Consider the following 18926-nt stretch of genomic DNA (forward strand, 5'->3'; position numbering starts at 1 on the left):
TCAGGGAAGGATTGAAGAAGGAGTCCTTCCGGGATATGTTATCTCGGAGGACCGGAGGCAGTTGCAGGGTACCGAAGGGTTCAAGGGCTGCAGCCTTGCCGTGAAAGAGGCAAAGCAGCGGGTGTGGGAGAAGTTTGGAGAAGACATGGAGAAGGACTTTCGGTCGGCACCAAAGTGTTTCTGGAAAACTGTTCGCCACCTCAGGAGGGGGAGGGGAACCATCCAAGCTGTGTACAGTAAGGATGGGACACTGTTGACCTCCACTGAGGAATAGGGGCGGTGGAGGGAGCACTTTGAGGAACTCCTCACGCCCTCTATGTTAGAGGCAGAGCTGGAGGATAACGGGGATTGTCGATTTCCCAGGCGGAAGTCACTGATGTAGTCAAACAACTACACAGTGGCAAAGCCCGGGATTGATGAGATCCGTCCAGAAATGCTCAAGGCTCTGGGTGTGGAGGGGTTGTCCTGGTTGACACGCCTCTTCAACTGCGTGGAAGTCTGGGACGGTGCCAAAGGAGTGGCAGACTGGGGTGGTGGTTCTTAAAAAAAGGGGGACCAGATCCATCACACTTCTCAGCCTCCCTGGTAAAGTCTTCCAAGGTGTTGGAAAGGAGGGTTCGGGCCGATAGTCGAACCTCGGGTTGAGGAGGAACAATGCGGATTCCGGTCCTGGTTGGAACAACGGACCAGCTCTTCACTCGCAAGGATCCTGGAGGGAGCCTGGGAGTATGCCCAACCGGTCTACACAAATGACCGGGTCCCCCGGGAGATACTGTGGGATGCGGGAGTATGGGGTGAGGGGGTTCTACCAGGGCCATCCAATCTCTGTATGACCAAAGTGAGAGCTGTGTCCGGGTTCTCGGTAGTAAGTCGGACTCGCTTTCAGGTGAGGGTTGGCCTCCGCCAGGGCTGCGCTTTGTCACCAATCCTGTTTGTAATATTTATGGACAGGATATCGAGGCGTAGTCGGGGTGGGGAGGGGTTGCAGTTTGTGGGCTGGGGATCTCATCGCTGCTCTTTGCAGATGATGTGGTCCTGATGGCATCATCGGGCGACCTTCAGCACTCACTGGATCGGTTCGCAACCGAGTGTCAAGCGGTTGGGATGAGGATCAGCACCTCTAAATCGGAGGCCATGGTTCTCAGCAGGAAACCGATGGAATGCCTTCTCCAGGTAGGGAATGAGTCCTTACCCCAAGTGAAGGAGTTCAAGTACCTTGGGGTTTTGTTCGCGAGTGAGGGGACAATGGAGCGGGAGATTGGTCCTGGGTGCGGTATTGCATTCAATCTATCGCACTGCCAGACGAAAAGAGAGCTTCTCGATCTACCGGTCAGTTTTCGTTCCTACCCTCACCTATGGTCATGAAGGCTGGGTCATGACCGAAAGAACGAGATCCAGGGTACAAGCGGCCGAAATGGGTTTCCTCAGGAGGGTGGCTGGCGTCTCCCTTAGAGATAGGGGTGAGAAGCTCAGTCATCCGTGAGGAGCTCGAGAGAGCCGCTGCTCCGGCGAAGGAGCCAGTTGAGGTGGTTCGGGCATCTGGTAAGGATGCCCCTGGGCGCCCCCTAGGGAGGTGTTCCAGGCACGTCCAGCTGGGAGGAGGCCTCGGGAAGACCCAGGACTAGGTGGAGGGATTATATCTCCAACCTGGCCTGGGAACGCCTCAGGATCCCCAGTCGGAGCTGGTTAATGTTGCTCGGGAAAGGGAAGTTTGGGGTCCCCTGTTGAGCTGCTCCCCGCGACCCGACATCGGATAAGCGGACGAAGATGGATGGATGGATGGATGGGATGCAATCCAGCTGCATATTGAAAACATGGAGACGAATTATAATACAGTTCTTCGCCTCAGTTTGCCAAATAACAGTTGTGGTTAGAACTACATTTTTTTTTTATATCTACAAAAATCTAAACATTTTACAGTGTCCAAAATGTTTATTGTAATAGGGTTAGAAATATTCTGGTATTTAAATATGTTTAAATCCAGTCATTTTTCTCTCACAACCCGCCTAGCCTAGTGACATCCCAGCAATGATGCATCTTGATAGCAGGGCTTCACATGGATTAAGCCTTTCTTAGGGTCTCACGGTGTCATTCGTCTCAAGATCCTGGGTCCGGCTCTCTTTCAGCTCACATCCATCCAGCAGACTAAGTAACTGCTCTTCAGTGAGGTCTGGTGACTCATTCTGTAGGAAGACACAAACATAATGTATGTATGATGTACGACCAAAGGGTTAAAGACAGAAGCCCCACTTTGTTACAACTGTATAGGCTAACCCCCTGGGTAAAGCTTTATTTATGGTTGTGCGAATTAAGGCTCCACGCAGAGCTTTCGCCGTAGCCTACAACCCAGTAAGCACACACACGTAGCCATGACGTATGCAACACATCGCTTCGTCTGCAATTGATCGCAGGTGTTTTTGAAGTGTCGTTTAGCGACCCGTTTGAAGCGGGTTTTGTCCCGCACAATCTGAATTGTGCTGAATTGCTGCGGAGCTCTCCGGTGTCCGGCAAAAATAGAAGCTCTGCGTATCTGCTCCGGAGGGCTGCGGACCGCCGGAGCTGGGACGCAGTCGGAACACATGCAGCCGTTCCGCAGTCAGTGGAAATACACACAATGACTTTAATCGAAACCTATTGACTCCGCCACCGTTCCGCAACCGGTGGAAATTAGGCGTCTGAACGTCGTATTATGATGGAAATCTATACACTGTAGCGATGTACTAACGATGTAGGTGCAACGCAATCCCAGATCCTCAGTTAATAGCGGGTGTCTTCTATTGAGGAAAACATTGCAACAACGTACTAACGATGTAGGTGCAACGTTATCAGTTTAATCAGAGAATGGGTCGCTTTCTGTTGTAAAACATTTTTCTGCATCTGGCTTGTTTTATTTTTTGATTCTCAAAGTTGTGCTATATGCAGGTTACAAGTTGAATTAATTAATTATTAACTCAATATTGAATCCAAACGTTTCTGTACACTAAGTTTAGATTTTTTGCAGCCATTGTATTTTGCCATGTGAGTTTGGGAGAATGACATATTTTCATCTAATTAATGTAGGCCTACCTGTCTTTATAAGACACACTGAGGACTTTTTTTTTTATTGTTGCTGTGCATCTCTTTATTAAACGTACCTGCTATTATTTTGAGTCTTATTTCTATTTTTCTTTTCTTTTCATACAAAACAACTGCCAACCTGAACAATAACTCTGCTTCTGTGGGAATTCCTGAGTCTCACTCTCAAAGTACGCAAATCTGCCAAATTCTGCTTTGAGTGTCACATAATTACAGTTCAAAAAAAGAGTTTTCCATCTTTTTGGTTTCTGCGTACAACTAGGCGGGCCAAAATCTATTGTGAACCTAAATTAATATGCGGGCCGGATCAAAACTTGCGAGGGGCCGGATTTGGTCCGCGGGCCTTTAAGAGAACAGCAGGCCGGCATGTGCGTGTGCGTACGTGGGGAGTGTGTGGCAGAGATAGTGAGAGAGTGATGGCAATTAGCTTCTGAGCTTCTGAGCTAGTAGTAGCGAATCAAGAGGCATATAGTGAGTGTGAGAGCAGTTCTTGACTTTCTGTTGCCCAGCCACCTCGGAGAGAAGACGGCGAGAAAATCAACACATATACTGCAGCGGTACGTTTCTCATGGATTTGTGTAATACTCAAATTGCAGCTGCTGTTAATTTCTAGATACAGTGCAGTGTGTGTTTACTGAAGGAGTCGTGTGTTAGCCGCCACTAGCGTGCATGAACTTCAGTAACGTTTGCACACATGCCAATCTTCGACTAGTTTCGTAGCTTTGGAGAGGACGACAGAGAACCAGCTAGTGCACTTGGTGACCAGGTAAAGCCCAGCTGCACCTCTGGCGACGTGGGAGGAGAGAGGCTCTTTTCACCTGACTGTTCAAGGACCGTTTACCGCGGACCCGTGGTCTCCGCCGACAAGGACTGAGACTAGTAACGTTACCGAGATTACCTAAACGTCAGCGGGGTGAGTAACCCATACAATTGCGGCTACATTCATCGGCAGACTTTTTTTGTGGCCCAACCATAGACTGTATATTAGTCTATGGGCCCAACGCACGCCAGCCACGAGCAGGCCTGTAACGGGGGTTACATTTAAAAGACAATTTCCCGGCTTTTTTGTTTATTTAGTTTAAAGTGTGGGCCCACTTGTATCTTGTGCATTTTCATATTGTGATTGTTGATCTTTTGAGTGACATTACTCTAGGTCTTTTTGCATATGTCCATAAGATGGCAAACGTAGCATACAAGATATACATAACTACTTCCTTAGGCATATTTATTCCAACATAACATGTCTTTTAAAGGATCTCTACATACCTACACATTACAAAATAAACTAATATCCTACACTGTGATATTTAATATAAAGACCGTAATAGACTAACCTGACTCCGCCAGATGGATTGCTTCGCATTTGCTCGGCATATCCATCTGGGAACTTTCCGTTGGAGAACTTTTGGGAAGGGGCGGAATACTGGTTATTTGATTGGATGAACCATCTGTCTATCACCTATGTTGGTGATAGACGGGCCAAATCAACCAATCAGATCCACGAAGCGTATGAAAATACAACCACAAGCCCGCCCCTGCTGCTGCAGGCAAAGCATAGCTCGTAAGCTCAGCATGCAAGCAACATGTCGGTAAAGGATATTTGCCATTTGTGTAACGAGAATTTAGGAATAAAAGTCACCATTTCAGGTTCCTGGACCATATTCCAAAAGAAGGAATTAGCTAATTGGATAAACCATCGGTCTATCACCACCTAACCCACCTCAAAACCAACGCTGATTGGCCCGGTCGTTTGGCTAACGGCTCCAAATTTTTTCTGCCTCAAGATGCCAGACTGATCTGCGAGTGGAAAACTGGAGCTCGCGAGATCAGGACGGTCTCACGAGACTAGTAATGGACCTCTCTCTGCGCCCTCTGCACCACTAAACAATTAGCCCCATATGGCAAGCAAGCAAGCTAGCTTAGCAGCCAGCCGGCCAGCCTCTAAATTAGTAAAATGTAAGACCTTAATGTTTAATTCACACGCTCTTGTCAAATCTAAGGAAAGCACATTGCAATTGCCAGATGAGTGCGTGATTGGCTTATTTTACAGTAACCAGTGTATGATGAAGGCATGTTGGGTTAGGGCTGGGTATCGTTCAGAATTTTTTTTTATCCGGTGACAATTTCGATACCTCAGTTTCGATACCGATTCCTAACGATACTTTTTTCGATACCATATGTTTTAAAATTCATTTCAACATCAACAAAAATACATTAAACACAAAACTTTTATTTTCCACCTTAATTGTGAATCAAAACAGTTATCAAAATTAAAAAAATCTGGTAAAACCGCTCACTCAGAGTAACATTAATAAAAGTGCCTTGCAAGCTCAGCCTGTCAGTCAGTCATCAGGGCAGAGAAACCACCGTTGTGGCTGCTTGTAAGAGGAAGGGCAACAGTGCGAACGTTCGCAACAACACGTGTGTGTGTGTGTGTGTGTGTGTGTGTGTGTGTGTGTGTGTGTGTGTGTGTGTGTGTGTGTGTGTGTGTGTGTTGTGTGTGTGTGTGTGTGTGTGTGTGTGTGTGTGTGTGTGTGTGTGTGTGTGTGTGTGTGTGTGTGTGTGTGTCTCGGAGCTCCGGTCTGTGTCAATATGCAGAGAGGACCGATAAGCTTACGCGCGCAGATGCTTTTGGAACCAAAATTTGGCACGGAAAGATAAAGAATTGTTTTCGATACCATAAAAGTATCAACGTTCGGTACCCAGCCCTATGTTTGGTGGAGGAAATTGGCAAGCTAACACTGTTCTTTGCCGAGAGAACGGAAGACAGCCCGGGAGAGGCACAGTCCAGTTAGCCATCTCCCGGTATCGCTGTCTTCCCAGCGGAGCAGAGGGACCGTAGGCTCTGTCAGTGTTGGGAATGTGCACTTTCTACATGAACTAGTTCAAAGTTCAGTTCACAAATTTTAAAATTAACTAGTTCAGTTCATAATTCATACTTCAAAATTTTGAACTAAGTTCACAGTTCCAAAAATGAACTAGTTCATAGTTCTTTTTTTCCATATGTTGCTTCAGTTCAATGTGCCGGATTTTCTTTTTGAAAGCCGGCGGGCAAAGTTTGCACAGAAATGTAAGATTTTTCCCATCCTCCCTGACCTTGTCATAAAACTTGTTTAAATGATCATACGATCATCACTCCTTGCTGCTTCGTTGCCTCCATGCTGCTTTTTGTTTTGATGACGCATGCGGCGGTGCGACACTGGTGGCTGGTGTTGCCAGATTGGGTGTTTTTTTTCCCGCTACATATTAAGGCCTGTTTATGGTGTGTTTTAGCCGGGTTTAAGCCCGGAAAGCTCTATAGAAATCTGGCACCCTATTGAACAAAGTTAAACGGAGAGAGCGTGCCGTTCACAGACACCAGAATGAACGAGTTCACAGTTACGTTCATCAGGCAGTAATACAGTACGTTCAGTTCACGTTCGCCCAAAATATGAATGAGTTCATGAACTATAGTTGTGGGTATATCATAGCAGTGGTATCCGATTTCCCTTGTGTTATTGAATGATGAATAGATTACTGCCGTCTGCTGGCTTGGGGAGTTGTTTCATTGCACGCATGCGCAAAATGTACGTGGTACTTGGCAGTCAGCTGTAGTCTGTGCAGTGTGTTCCGGTGCAAATTTTTGGCACAGACAAAGGCGACCAAGGCCGACAAGAGGCGACGCCACAGGTGGAATCTGCGGGGTTGTGTTGAAGTCTCAACAGGCACAAACGGAGACCATTGGCATCACCGACACTGACGCCAAAGTTTCGCCAACTGATTGGGTCATGACGTCTCGTTCTCTGAGTAAGCTACTAACGTTACCATGGCAACTACCAGCAACAGGCGGAGTATACATGCTGCCCTTCTGTTTCCCGCGGCATGCACTTGCCCAGTAAATGAGAATGTTAATGAGATATGCGGTTTGAGCATGTTAGTTTAACAGAGATTAGCTCTTCACATGGAGCTAAAAACTCTTGTGCATGGAGATCGCTTTTGGCTCAAAACTCCACTTAAAAACCAAAATGTAGCACTGTAAATGTAGCCTTAGATATTATTACAGAAGTGACGACAGAATATCTTTCAGCTTAACTGCTGATATCTTCCTAACATCCTCCCCTAAAATTTTTCCCATTACGAACATTATTTACTGGGCTTAAAACTTAGCCTAGTTGTTGACAAATCCAGACAATGTCTTGTATTAATGCATAACCTGTGATAATAGTGGCAGTTCATAATAATATTTCTACACTCCTCCCCTTGTGCCTAGTTGGAAGCTGCCTGGGGAACACACTTCCAGTTGGATGTAACTGTTGTTTTTCTAACTGATAAGTCAGACTTCTACTAGGCAGCCTTCTGGAAGTGCATGTGAGTTCAAGGGGAAAAGCCAACCTTCTTAAAGCAGGTTCTAAGAGAAAGGGTTCAGAATGTGAAAAAACTGTCAATATTTATTCATGGGAGTGATGTGCTTTCTGCAACTATAATTTCTGATATGAAATTAATATTGGCTATGTAAACGTTTAATAACTTAATCACAATAACAAGGTGAGACATGTATCATTTACCTATATGCACGAGTGCTCATAGACAGTTGGCCTATCTTAGTGTGAGGTTGCTTTACTTTTGTTTAGACAGCTGCAACCCAACTGTCAATTTGTTCGATAAATATCCCCTCATTACATTTTTTTATGAAGCCAGACCTTAAATCTCTGGGTTGAACAGTAATCATTGTCCTCTTTCTCTCAGCATGTGCAATTGTGTTTCTAGCTGTCAACCCACTCTGAACAGAACGTTCCTGGCCTTTTTAAAGAAGAGATGTCTTGATCTAGTTATTCGGTCCCTGATCCTGATGAGTCATAAGGCATAATAAATAACTTGATTCTTTTGGCCATTTGGCAGCGGAACTTCAGTTAAAGTGGGCTTTAAAGGTGCTAGTAGATGGATTTTGTTTCCTCTGGACAGAATCAGGTTAGCAGTTTACCCCTGTTTCCAGACTGCATGCTCAACTAAGCTGACTGGCTGTAGCTTCATACTTTAGTGCTATTAATTTGCACTTCTGTTTCTGTGCAATAAAGTGAACAAGCATATTTCCGAAAATGTCAAATTATTTATTTAATATAGAAGTATTTATTAGGGCAGTTTTGAGATCCACAGATACAAGTTCAAATACAAACCTATTAATAACCTGTACTATTTGGGTGTTGGAAAAAAATACAGCCTACACCAGTGTGACCAATCTCAGGCTCTCTGTTCTGAGACAGAGAGAATATTATGTGCGTGCAGTTGCTAACGTCTTCCCCACATCCCGCGAGACAAAATCACATTCCTGTGTATCATCTATCCACTGAAGATTTGCATTCCTCCTCTGACCAGACCACCCTCTGAAACTCTCCAGTAGGGCTGCAACTAACGATTATTTTCACAGTCGATTGATCTGTTGATTTTTTTTTTATTATTATTTTGTTTTCCTCGATTAATCAATTAGTTGTTTGGTCTCTAAGATGGTGAAAAATGTGGATCAGGGTTTCCTAAAAGCCCAAGATGACGTCCTCAAATGTCTTGTTTTGTGAGAGAGGAGAGAAGAAACTAGAAAATATTCACATTTAAGAAGCTGGAATCGAAGAATTTTTTTCTTCTGTTTTAAAAAAAATTACTCAAACCGACTAATCGATTATCAAAATGGTTGGCGATTAATTGAAGAGTTGACAACTAATTGATTCATCTTTGCAGCTCTACTCTCCAGCACCTTGCCACGACCTAGTTGCTGATAGACATCTCTACCAGACAAATCCTGTCAATTTTCAAAGTCCTCCACAATGTAATGAAACCCTTTTTTAGGTCATGACATGTTGGGCCATGTTACTCATTTATGACCCCTGCAATTACCCAAGCTGCTGCAAATCCTCTTCTACCAATGGTCAGGAGACAAAAGGCACCGTGGAAACATTCCAGCCTCTGTGCCCCCTGCAGCACTGCATGTTGTTCTCCTTTGACATGCATGTAGCACAGACATGGCCCTTTGCCTGTGGACTTGACCTTCCCCTCTAAATGGTGACTACACTTAACTTCCCTTCTGAGGCCAGTTCTAAGCCTGCCCCACTAATGCCAAGTATCCTCCCTTCACCCCAAATAAAAATGTTTTTATTTATTTTGTCCTTGTCAATTTAACTAATCACAAAAATGCCACATCATATTTTACTAATATCCAATTAGCTGGTTTGGCCCTATACAACATGGAGAGACGCAGCAAGAGAGCGTGTCACTGATGTGTCTGGTTAGTAGAACCTGTCACTTGATCACTGCAATAGGTGGCCCGCGGCCCACTGATCCGTTCTGTTTACAAATGTCCTATTTAAGCCCAAAATATTAGTAAAGACCGTAGGATTGATAAGCTACAACATTACTGGTTCTTTTATCTGAAGGTTAACGTTTTGGTTTCATTTATTATCACTTCTCTTTATCCTCTGTCACAATTGCTAACTTGGCTAATAGCTAATTGTTAAAAAGAAGCTCAAACGAAAGCTGTCTGTAGTCTAGCTGTTTATCTTAGTTTGCCACATATCTTAAAACTGGTCCCATTCTTGTAAATTTAACTGCTGGCTGAGACAAACCGGCCCCTCCTCCCTCTAAAGCAGGAGTGTCAAACTCAATTTCACTCGGGGCCACACTGGAAAATAAGAATCACATTAAGGGCCAGACATGTTTAGTTTATTAATATGCTTTTATTTAATCAAAAAAGTCATATCTTTGACTGTCTTATCCCATGTGTCATAGTCTTCTCACTTACAGTTTGGTCGACATAAAGTCCTAAAGAAGTCAGGTCAAAGTTCCTCAGCCATCATAGGAAAAAGTGACAAACTCGTCAGAAAAAGGATCCAAAAATGTCGGAAAAGTAACAAAAACTTTGGCAAAAATGAAAACAACGTCAGGGAAAAAGTGACAAAAACTAGGCGGGCCAAAATGTATTGTGAAAGTAAATTGATATGCGGTCCAGATCATAATCTGCGAGGGGCCGGATTTGGCCCGCGGGCCTTGAGTTTGATACATGTGCTCTTTAAAGCCTGTTTTATGGTTCTGCGGAGGCTCCATGCAGAGCTTTTGCTGTAGCCTACGTAAGTGGTCTGATGTTTATACGTGTGCGCTTGTGTGTGTGCGTGCGTGCGCGTGTGTGTGATAGAGCGAGGGAGAAGTGAGAGAGTGACAGTGATTAGCTTTGGAGCGAGTACTGACTCTAGAGTCCTAGTGAAAGAAACTGAGTGTCTCCCCTGTGCTTTCTGACCAAGGTGGGAAATATGTAGCAGGAAAAGTTAACCCTCTCCTTGATTTCATGTTGTTTATGGAGAAGGAGAACCAGGAAATGAATCGGGGGGGTGGGGAATGCAGCGCTACCCAGCCACGGCTGAGTGACGTGCGTCACTGCAACGTGTAGTTAAATTTTTTTGAGAGGTGCATGTCAGGTTACGGCGTAGGGTCCGGTGTAGACGCAGAGGGGTCTGCGGGAGTACGGTGTAAAAGTGGAGAGTAGTCCAACAACAGTCTGTAGCTGCCGTTGTCTGAAAAACAACACAGACTCAGCCTCGCCTCGCCAGTCTCATGGTGCATTCAAAGTTATTGTAAAATACCCTTTTCCCATCCAGTGGTTTGTTTTTGTCATTTAACAGGAATTTACTGGTGAAATAAGTTATTATAAGTTATTAATACATTTTTAATAAATCATTGTATTTGACCCTGTGGCCTGAGCAATAAACAAGCCGTTCTTTAATATCGCCGACTGTGTGTTTTTTTTTTTTTTTCTTTTTTTTTTTTAAGAAAGAAATATATTTTTTAGGGCTGTCAAACGATTACTTTTTTTAATCGCTGAATTTCTAGCATGTTTTATTTATTAAAATTCTATTATTTTGCATTTCAGAACTGTTTAAGTACATATTAACAATGGAAAGCAATTCTTACCAGTGTATCTTGATTGGGAATCAAATGAACTTGACTTTAAGATTTGTATTAGTTTATTACTGTAAACAAAAGAAGAAAAAAGAAAAAAAGAAGGGTACTAAACAACAGTCAGCAACTTGTTTATTGTTAAGGCCATGGTCAAAATGAAAGATTTAATAATAATGTAATAACTATAACTAACTTATTTCACCAGTAAATTGCTGTTAAACAACAAAAACAACCACCAGATGGGAAAATGGTATTTTACAATTACTGTGAATGCACCACGAGGCTACCTGTTTTAAGTGAACGCACCGCAGACTGTTCCATCCCGGTGTTGGAATCCTCTACAGTGACATAAAATCACACTTTACACTGTTTAACGTTAGCTTGACGTGCTTCGGTGATATTTTAATTCGGCTTTACACAATGTGCATATGGCCTTCGACTTCTCTACGAGCTGTCCGTGAGTTTTTGAAAAACAAATTGTGTTGCTGCTGCATTTCTCCATCATGCCTGCAGCCTGCAGCAGTAGGATGTGTTAGGAGGAAGTATGACAGCTTGATGATAAGTAAAGGTGCGGCAGAGGGTCAAAATAGTAGCCTGTGAGGAACGACGTGAAGCCAAGTGAAGTGAAAATAAATTAAGAAATGGCGGCATGCGATTAAAAAAAAAATGAACGCGTTATGCTCGGCCCTTAATCGCAACGCGATTAACGTGTTAATGCTGACAGCCCTAATATATTTTAAATCTTTTTTAAAAGTATCGGTTCAGGCACCAGCACCATTTTAAAAGTATCGCTTTAGCACCGGGAAAATATTGTCTTTTCCCCTTATTTTCTTCTTGGGGGTGGGGGGTCACCTTTTTCAGCTCTTTTTGAGTTTGCAGGTATATATAATTGACACCAAACTCACAGAAAACAATGATTTGCTTGGAACTGTAACTTAAATTTGCAAATAACATAAGTGAGCCACTGCAATTTGAGACTTATGGCACACACAAAAAATTTCAGTGTTTGAATGGGGCAATAAAAAAGTGCCCCACTGGCTAGAGCATTAATGGCCAGAAATGCCTTTTTAACCAGTAACAGCCGGTGAGATGGGAACTACAAATTAGAATTTCCAACACAGACGAGAGAAAGTGTGTTTTTTTACTGTTGTGACAAAATGCTGTGACTCTTTTAAAAGTGGTTGACCTCAAGTGGCCTTAATACTAGGGAGGCCAAGGGTGTCTGTAGGGGACTGATGTGTGTTTTCCTGTCTGTCTACTCTCTAAAGAACCAGTTATACAAACAGCCACTTCATCTCTTTACAGTACTTGGCTTCAGCTTCCCAGTAGACACCACTTTCATTTCTGTATAGAGCTGCGTATACAGGAAAGCAAGGAAAATACATGATAGGTTTGATTGAGGTGGTTCCGGAGAGTACCCTTCTTCCGCTGTGTTATCACTGAGACAGGAACAGCAATGTTAAGCCTGGTTGGAAGTTTGTCAACTCAGCATTATCATCAGATTCCACAAGGAAACGGATGAATAGAGCAGGAGAAGATAAAACCTTTTTCAGAACTAAACAAGCTTTTGTTTTTAAGCTGCCATAAGTGTCTTTTGTGCAAGCAAGCACATTGTAAGAGAAGATGTAAATACATGCATACAAATTCTTATTTTTTGGTAACCATTGCCGAGTTAAAGGAAGCTGCTACGCTTGAGGCTGGTTTTGGAGGTATTCCCAAACATACATCCTCTGGCATAAACATGTGAAATACAAGCTGGAGGTGGAGAATCTATAGACTCTCGTAACACTGACAATTCCTGTTGGAGAAAGTAAGGGCCCTTGGCAGCTTAATGGAAAGACAGGATACTACTACCTATGTTATACTAACACTGACTTACTAAAACTACAGAGAATAAATAACAATGGAAAAATGAAATTAACTGAAAGAAACCCATACATATTAATTACTGTTCTGTCCAATATTGAACTTTCTTTTAAAGTGCATTCAAACACTGCAGCTTTTTTAAAGTTTCTCCTAATATTTCTCCCTCACAGTCCTCTGGCCTGGTGCCGGAATTGCGGCGTATGACTATTTTAGAAGAAAAAACTATGTTAAAGTCCACATGGGATTTGATTTTGATGCGCTGGGTTTAACCAATCCTCGTATTTCCACTTACAAATAAAATTAGTTATAGCCAATCCGAGGTAAAGTAGGGCGGGTCTTTGCCAAGAAATGTGAGTGTGGTGTGGTCTCTGGTAACCCGGCAACGCAGCTAAAAAATTTAGGCAAACTTGATCAAACCTTGGGCCTAATGTATAAACGTTGCGGACGCTGGGTTTTTTTACGCACACGGTGTGATGTATAAAAGTGAACTTGACGTGAGAATGTGCGGGCCATCCGCAAAGTCTTGTCTGGCTCTGCAACGTGGCGAATTCTAACTGAAAAGTACCGAAACTCACCAAACCATACAAAATAAAGTTTCCACTTCACTTACTGGCATACATCTATTAGTTGACTATGAAAAAACATAATTATATCCGTTGATACTCTGGATAATGTTTCACATCTTACACACTATAAACTGTTTAATTCGCAGGCTACTTAACTTCTGTTAAACATGAAAAATCCACTTGAAAATAGGCTACTTTCAGTCATCTGTATTTCCCACAGATGAAATATCTTGCTCACTGTGCAACAAAAAGATTAGATTGGCATGGAAAAATGCACTTGTTTCTGTGAGTCTGTGGTTGCTGAGGCTCAGACATCCATGGCGCACAGGAGGCAAGATGCACGGATCCATCTATCCATGAACAAACAAAGTGTTTGGTGGGTGAGCTCATGTGACGTGTAATTGGTCCCGTGGATAGGATGACCAGACATCCCTGGTTTCCAGGGACAGTCCCCGGTTTTCACTGTGACTGACAGACCCAAATTGGAATGAAAGAAAGAAAACACTGACCAAACGTATAGTCGCGCATCCTAGCCAGAGCAAGCGCTGCTCAGAGCTCAACTTCAGTTATGTTAGAAAGATAATCACAGATTTGAACTTCCGGGATCAATTACTCTACAGCGAAATGTTATTAAATCCCAAACGACGCGTCTTTCCTACCGTAGTAAGGTAAACAACGAGCTACACACTAATTTTCATCAAAACGAGCCGTCCTCCAACCTGCAGAAATAACATTGGTCTCTATGAGCAGCTGGCAGTGAGACGGCATAAGATGAGTGCCTAGGGACCGTAGAGATACAACAAAAATATTTATTAATTTAATGATTAAATAAGGTAGTGTCTCCAAACATACCTCAATTATAACGTGTCTCCTGCTAGTTGTACTACAGCACTTTAAAAAAGTAAGCATATTCATAATTTTGGAGAATATTTTGTGCCACATTTTTTTAATGTCATTATTACAGAGAGTCATGTCTACAAAACTACTCCACACATAGAAGCCCCCCTGCTGGTTGTACTACAGCACTTACCTTTCAAAAATGAGCATAATCATAATTGTTTTTCCAAAAACATTGAATATTTTAATAATTAAATAGAGTTGTGTCTCTAAAGGTACCTCACACATAATTAGTGTTCTGCTGGTTGTACTAAATCACCTTTCAAAAATAGGCATATATGCTTTAGTTTTGGGGAATTTTTTTTTTGCCATTAAAAAAAAAAAAAAAAAAAAAAAAAAAATCATAATTACAAAGAGGCATGCCATTTCATACTACTCCGTACGGTGTAAATTCACATGCAACCGCAAGGTAATGGAAGTCAAAAAAAAAAAGTTTCAGGAAGCCCTGGTCTCACCGCTTGCACTGCTTCTCTGCTGCTCAGTTGTTGTGAACATTTTGATTGATTTGAGTTGTACCAATGCATCAACAAAGAAAATGGCTTTGACATGGATGCTCATGAACCTGACACATTATTAGATAATTATCTATTATTCCGCGACTGAGCAATTCCACAAATGATAAGAACAGCTTTTGCTCCAGGCACATCGGCTGTCGACAGGCTCATCCTCACTAAAGTCAGTGAGTCTTGGAAAAGACAAAGTTAGAGTCCAATAAATCCTAAAGCACGAAATGTCTGGTGGTTATTGTCAGAATGCCAGCATTACAGCTCCAGGCATCTCATACTGCTCCCTGTGCTCTTGCTTCCCCACCTGCTATCCAGACCCAGCAGGCTCATTGTATCTGTCTCAGTCCGGCCTGCAGCCACACAAAGCCATGTGCAGAGAAAGTAAGCACAGAAAACCTCTGTCACTACCCTATTTAGCAGCTCTTCAGTGCATTCATTTTGACTTTTTGCACTGTCATTTGTCGCTTCACTTCTCTTACTTGTGGTTCTGAATAGCACCAATGGTGACGGTGAGTTCAGTGTGTTGTTTGCCCTCCAGACAGGAGGAGACGGGAGTCCAGTTCCTAGCAGGTTGATGGCAAGTAATAATAGGGTAGGTGAAAACCCCAACCTTTGATAAAAGATCAAAGTTCCTAATCACTGTCCGGTATCCACCTGGTGATCAATCTGACAAAGCCAGAACCGTTTAGGCCTCCAGCTATCTGCCCAGCAATGGACCACCACCCCTGTACAGCTCACTGTTGGCTCCTGTACACAAAGGGTGCAGGACCGGTTTACTGACTTATTTCTGCTGTAGAACACCGATAACATCACTGTGAATGCATCAAGGTTTCAAGACAAAAAAACAAATTTGTCAGATAATGTGAATAATACATACAATAATTTTCCTGGTTTTCATTCAGAATATAAACTGACTTCCAGTTGTGCTTTCTTGTAATCTAATTTTGTAAAAGGAAGCCATATTAAACATTGTCAGACTGATGGACCTATGAACACATACCCCCTTGCAGCTTGCTTTAAAAAAAGACAAAAATTATGTAGGTAGATGTGTAGGCGTATAAAAAAAGTTGTTTCAATACGTGTTTTGTAAAATTACACACTTGCGCCTAGTTGTTCATGTGGTTTTGACTGGCGTACAATAATTTTCCTCAAAATATAATTTTAAGCCTCTGGCATGATGGTTAACATTTCCCATCTGGCAACGCTGGCTTGCTAACTTAAAGGTACAATATGTAACATTTCTGCATTAAAAAAAAACGACTATACCTACGTTTTATATATTTTGAGTTGTGTACTTACACTATCCCAAATGTTTCCAACAATTTTCAAACTCAGAGAAATCTGTAATTATAGTTAAAAATATAGTTGTTAGCCCCCAGCCAGCTAGCAGCCAGCCACTATCATGACAGCAATCCGAACCCAGCCAGCACTAACTGCAATTAAATGAACCGTCGGGAAACAGACCATATGTTAGAAAATCCCCTCCCTGCCGAATCTGGGAATCTGTAGCAGGAAAAGTTGGCCCTCTCCTTGATTTCATGTTGTTTATAGAAAAGGTGTGACGTGTGTGTGTTTGCGTGTGTAGCAGAGACCGAGCGCATCAGAGAACGCGCGTCAGAGAGAGAGAGCGTGTCAAAGAGCGCGCGTCAGAGAGAGCTTAAAGTGATTGATGTTGGTCTAGGGTCGGGCCGGGTTCGGGCTGAAAAAATTGCAGGCGTTGTCGGGCTGGGATCGGGTAGGGCTTGAACACCACGGGCCAGGGCCGGGTTAGGGCTGGAGTTTTTGGCCCGTGCAGGGCTCTACAGCCAACCCCACCCACACCGGTCTCTCAGCGGCGTTGAGTAACATTACAACAAACCCCTTTCGCCCCGGTGTTAAACATCCAAAAGGTGACATTGACGTGAAATATATTGTGATATAGTGGTTTTAGCTGCTGGCTAATGTTAGCTTGCTTTTCTCACTAACTGGTCAGCTACCAATACAAATTGAATCAAGAAAATCCTAATTATGTGGGGGAAACTGCAGCTATTTTATTAGAATGACATGAATAAACATAACGTACATAAACTTGAATGGGTAAACTCCTCCATGAACAGATGCATTCTAATCAGCGATGGTGTTTAACAATGAAAACTACAACTCCCATAATTCCATGCAACTTCACAACGTCTTAAAACGTTTGTTTACCATCCACTGTTTTAATTGAAAGACCCCTAGTGGCAGAAAATTACATGTTTAAGCCCAGCTTGCTAGAGTGGAATTCAAACTTAATAGCACAATGGGTCCTCAAACATTTTGTAAAGGGACGACGTCCTAAATTGCTAACAACTGACACTACGGTCTTGTGTCCTAAACTACACAAGACTATGATGTAGCACATGGCTGAAGTTGACAGCACGTCTCCTAGCAATGGCCGCTCTAAAATACCAGTGAAGAACTGCCATGGTGAACACTCACCCAGAGGCTCACAAAAGTCCCATACGGTTTTATCCTCCTTTTGAAAAGTGAAAAAATACTCTGTAAATAACGTCTAATAACTTTAAATATGATTTGATATAAACTTTTTAAACAGAGGTTTAACAACAGCACTTTTTGGTGCAGAGCAGTAAAGACACCAGCAGCCTACATAGAGAGTGGTTTACAACTACCAATGCACACATCAAAAAAACCATCTTTATAACAAAACACCATCTATGGCCATAAGTGGCAACACCTCTTGGTCTCTGCCACTCATTATAAACAGTGAAAAGGAGAGACTAGTGTGGAGAACCCTTCACAATACTGTCTCTATTTCAGGAGATCATAAAATGGCAAACAAGAGCAGACAGTGTGACAAGCCAAAAGCTAACAGCCAGTGGCCATGGATGGAATGGAGAATAGAGAAGAGAGCGAAAGAAGCTTAGAGAGAAAGAATTTTTTTTTTTTTTTTTTCCTCCATGGCTCCTCTTTTCTGGCAAACCTGACCGCTCTCCTGTGGAAAAAGAACTAGAGTGAAAATGCAGAGTTGGCACAACAATGTGGCTCAACAACGTCTGAACAGTGAACCTAACAGATTCAGGCCAACTTTGACCTATCATGGGTGGGTACCCTCTTAGCATTGAAAGGACTGTAGGTGTGTGTTCAAGATTTACAAGTTTCATGCTGATATTTTTGTATTACCCCAGGAACGTATTACATTTTGTGGTTTTAATACAACTTTTAACCCTGGCTTACAAGAAGAGGAGTGTACGATGATTTATGTCGGCCTGATAACACCAAGATGGCCCTGCTGAGACCATCCGGTCTTCAAGTAAATGTTGGGATTGTCCTTCCTTTTGCAGTTGATCCAGGAATACAGCCAAATGAGTTCGCAGGAAAACTAGCACCAAGTCAGCTGTTAAGTATCACACATTTAGCTTTAACAGTTGAAAATAACCTTGCTCAACTCTTGAGTATTTTTCTACTGTAGTTTTTGACTCGTCAACAGGGAACAATGACAGTCATACAAATAATACCTTTCTTTGAGGAAAGGCCAAGACCTTTCTGCACAGGCAAATATTAACGGCGAGAACTGGAAAATAAAGGTGAGCGAAGAGATTCTTTGGCAAAGAGATGCATTTCACTGGAATGGGGTTTTTGTTTGGATTCAGAGAAAGGAGAAGCAGAGATGATGACAGGTCTCAGATCTGAATCCAACACAACAGCTTTTTTTTAAATAAATCTACTGCAGAAAGGTAAATCAGATAATACTCTAGACAAACACTTTAATTCTTAACAGCACACACTGGAATCAATCAAACTGAAACAGAGCTGTGGTCACCACTATATGAGACTGACCTGTGGAGCATTTTCCCCCTTTACAATCGGTGTTACACTCCAGCAGCATACTTCAAATTTTGAGGGATAACCTCAAATATCCAATCCAATTTGTTTTTTTTAGATATTGTACTTAAGTAAAACGTTTTTATTTCAAACATATTCCTAAAACTAATTCATGAACAGTCAAACTGTTACGTAAGCTCCCTTCTCTGGAATTCTGGGTTTATTTTTTTAACTCTTGTCATCACAAACACTACTTAAAAAGGTCTGACAGACAAATAAACACATTACATTATCTGGG

At 42.6% G+C, this 18926-nt stretch overlaps 1 protein-coding gene and 1 long non-coding RNA gene across 4 annotated transcripts in view; one reads left to right on the forward strand and one right to left on the reverse strand.

The window, feature by feature from the left end:
* Positions 1-1794: 1794 nt before the first annotated feature.
* Positions 1795-18926, reverse strand: part of fsip1 (fibrous sheath interacting protein 1) — a 40485-nt gene continuing 23353 nt past the window's right edge. For all 3 annotated transcript variants that reach the window (XM_028565082.1, XM_028565083.1, XM_028565081.1), the window contains one exon: positions 1795-2183. In XM_028565082.1, coding sequence (XP_028420883.1) covers positions 2073-2183 — 111 coding nt within the window. In that variant the 3' untranslated portion in view covers positions 1795-2072. The remainder of the gene's footprint in view (positions 2184-18926) is intronic.
* Positions 3466-18926, forward strand: part of LOC114546362 (uncharacterized) — a 17152-nt gene continuing 1691 nt past the window's right edge. Inside the window, exons 1-2 of the long non-coding RNA XR_003691047.1 lie at positions 3466-3632; positions 3788-3988. This is a non-coding gene — a long non-coding RNA (uncharacterized LOC114546362). The remainder of the gene's footprint in view (positions 3633-3787; positions 3989-18926) is intronic.

This window comes from Perca flavescens, chromosome 20, assembly GCF_004354835.1.
Source record: "Perca flavescens isolate YP-PL-M2 chromosome 20, PFLA_1.0, whole genome shotgun sequence".
Taxonomy (NCBI): Eukaryota; Metazoa; Chordata; class Actinopteri; order Perciformes; family Percidae; genus Perca; species Perca flavescens.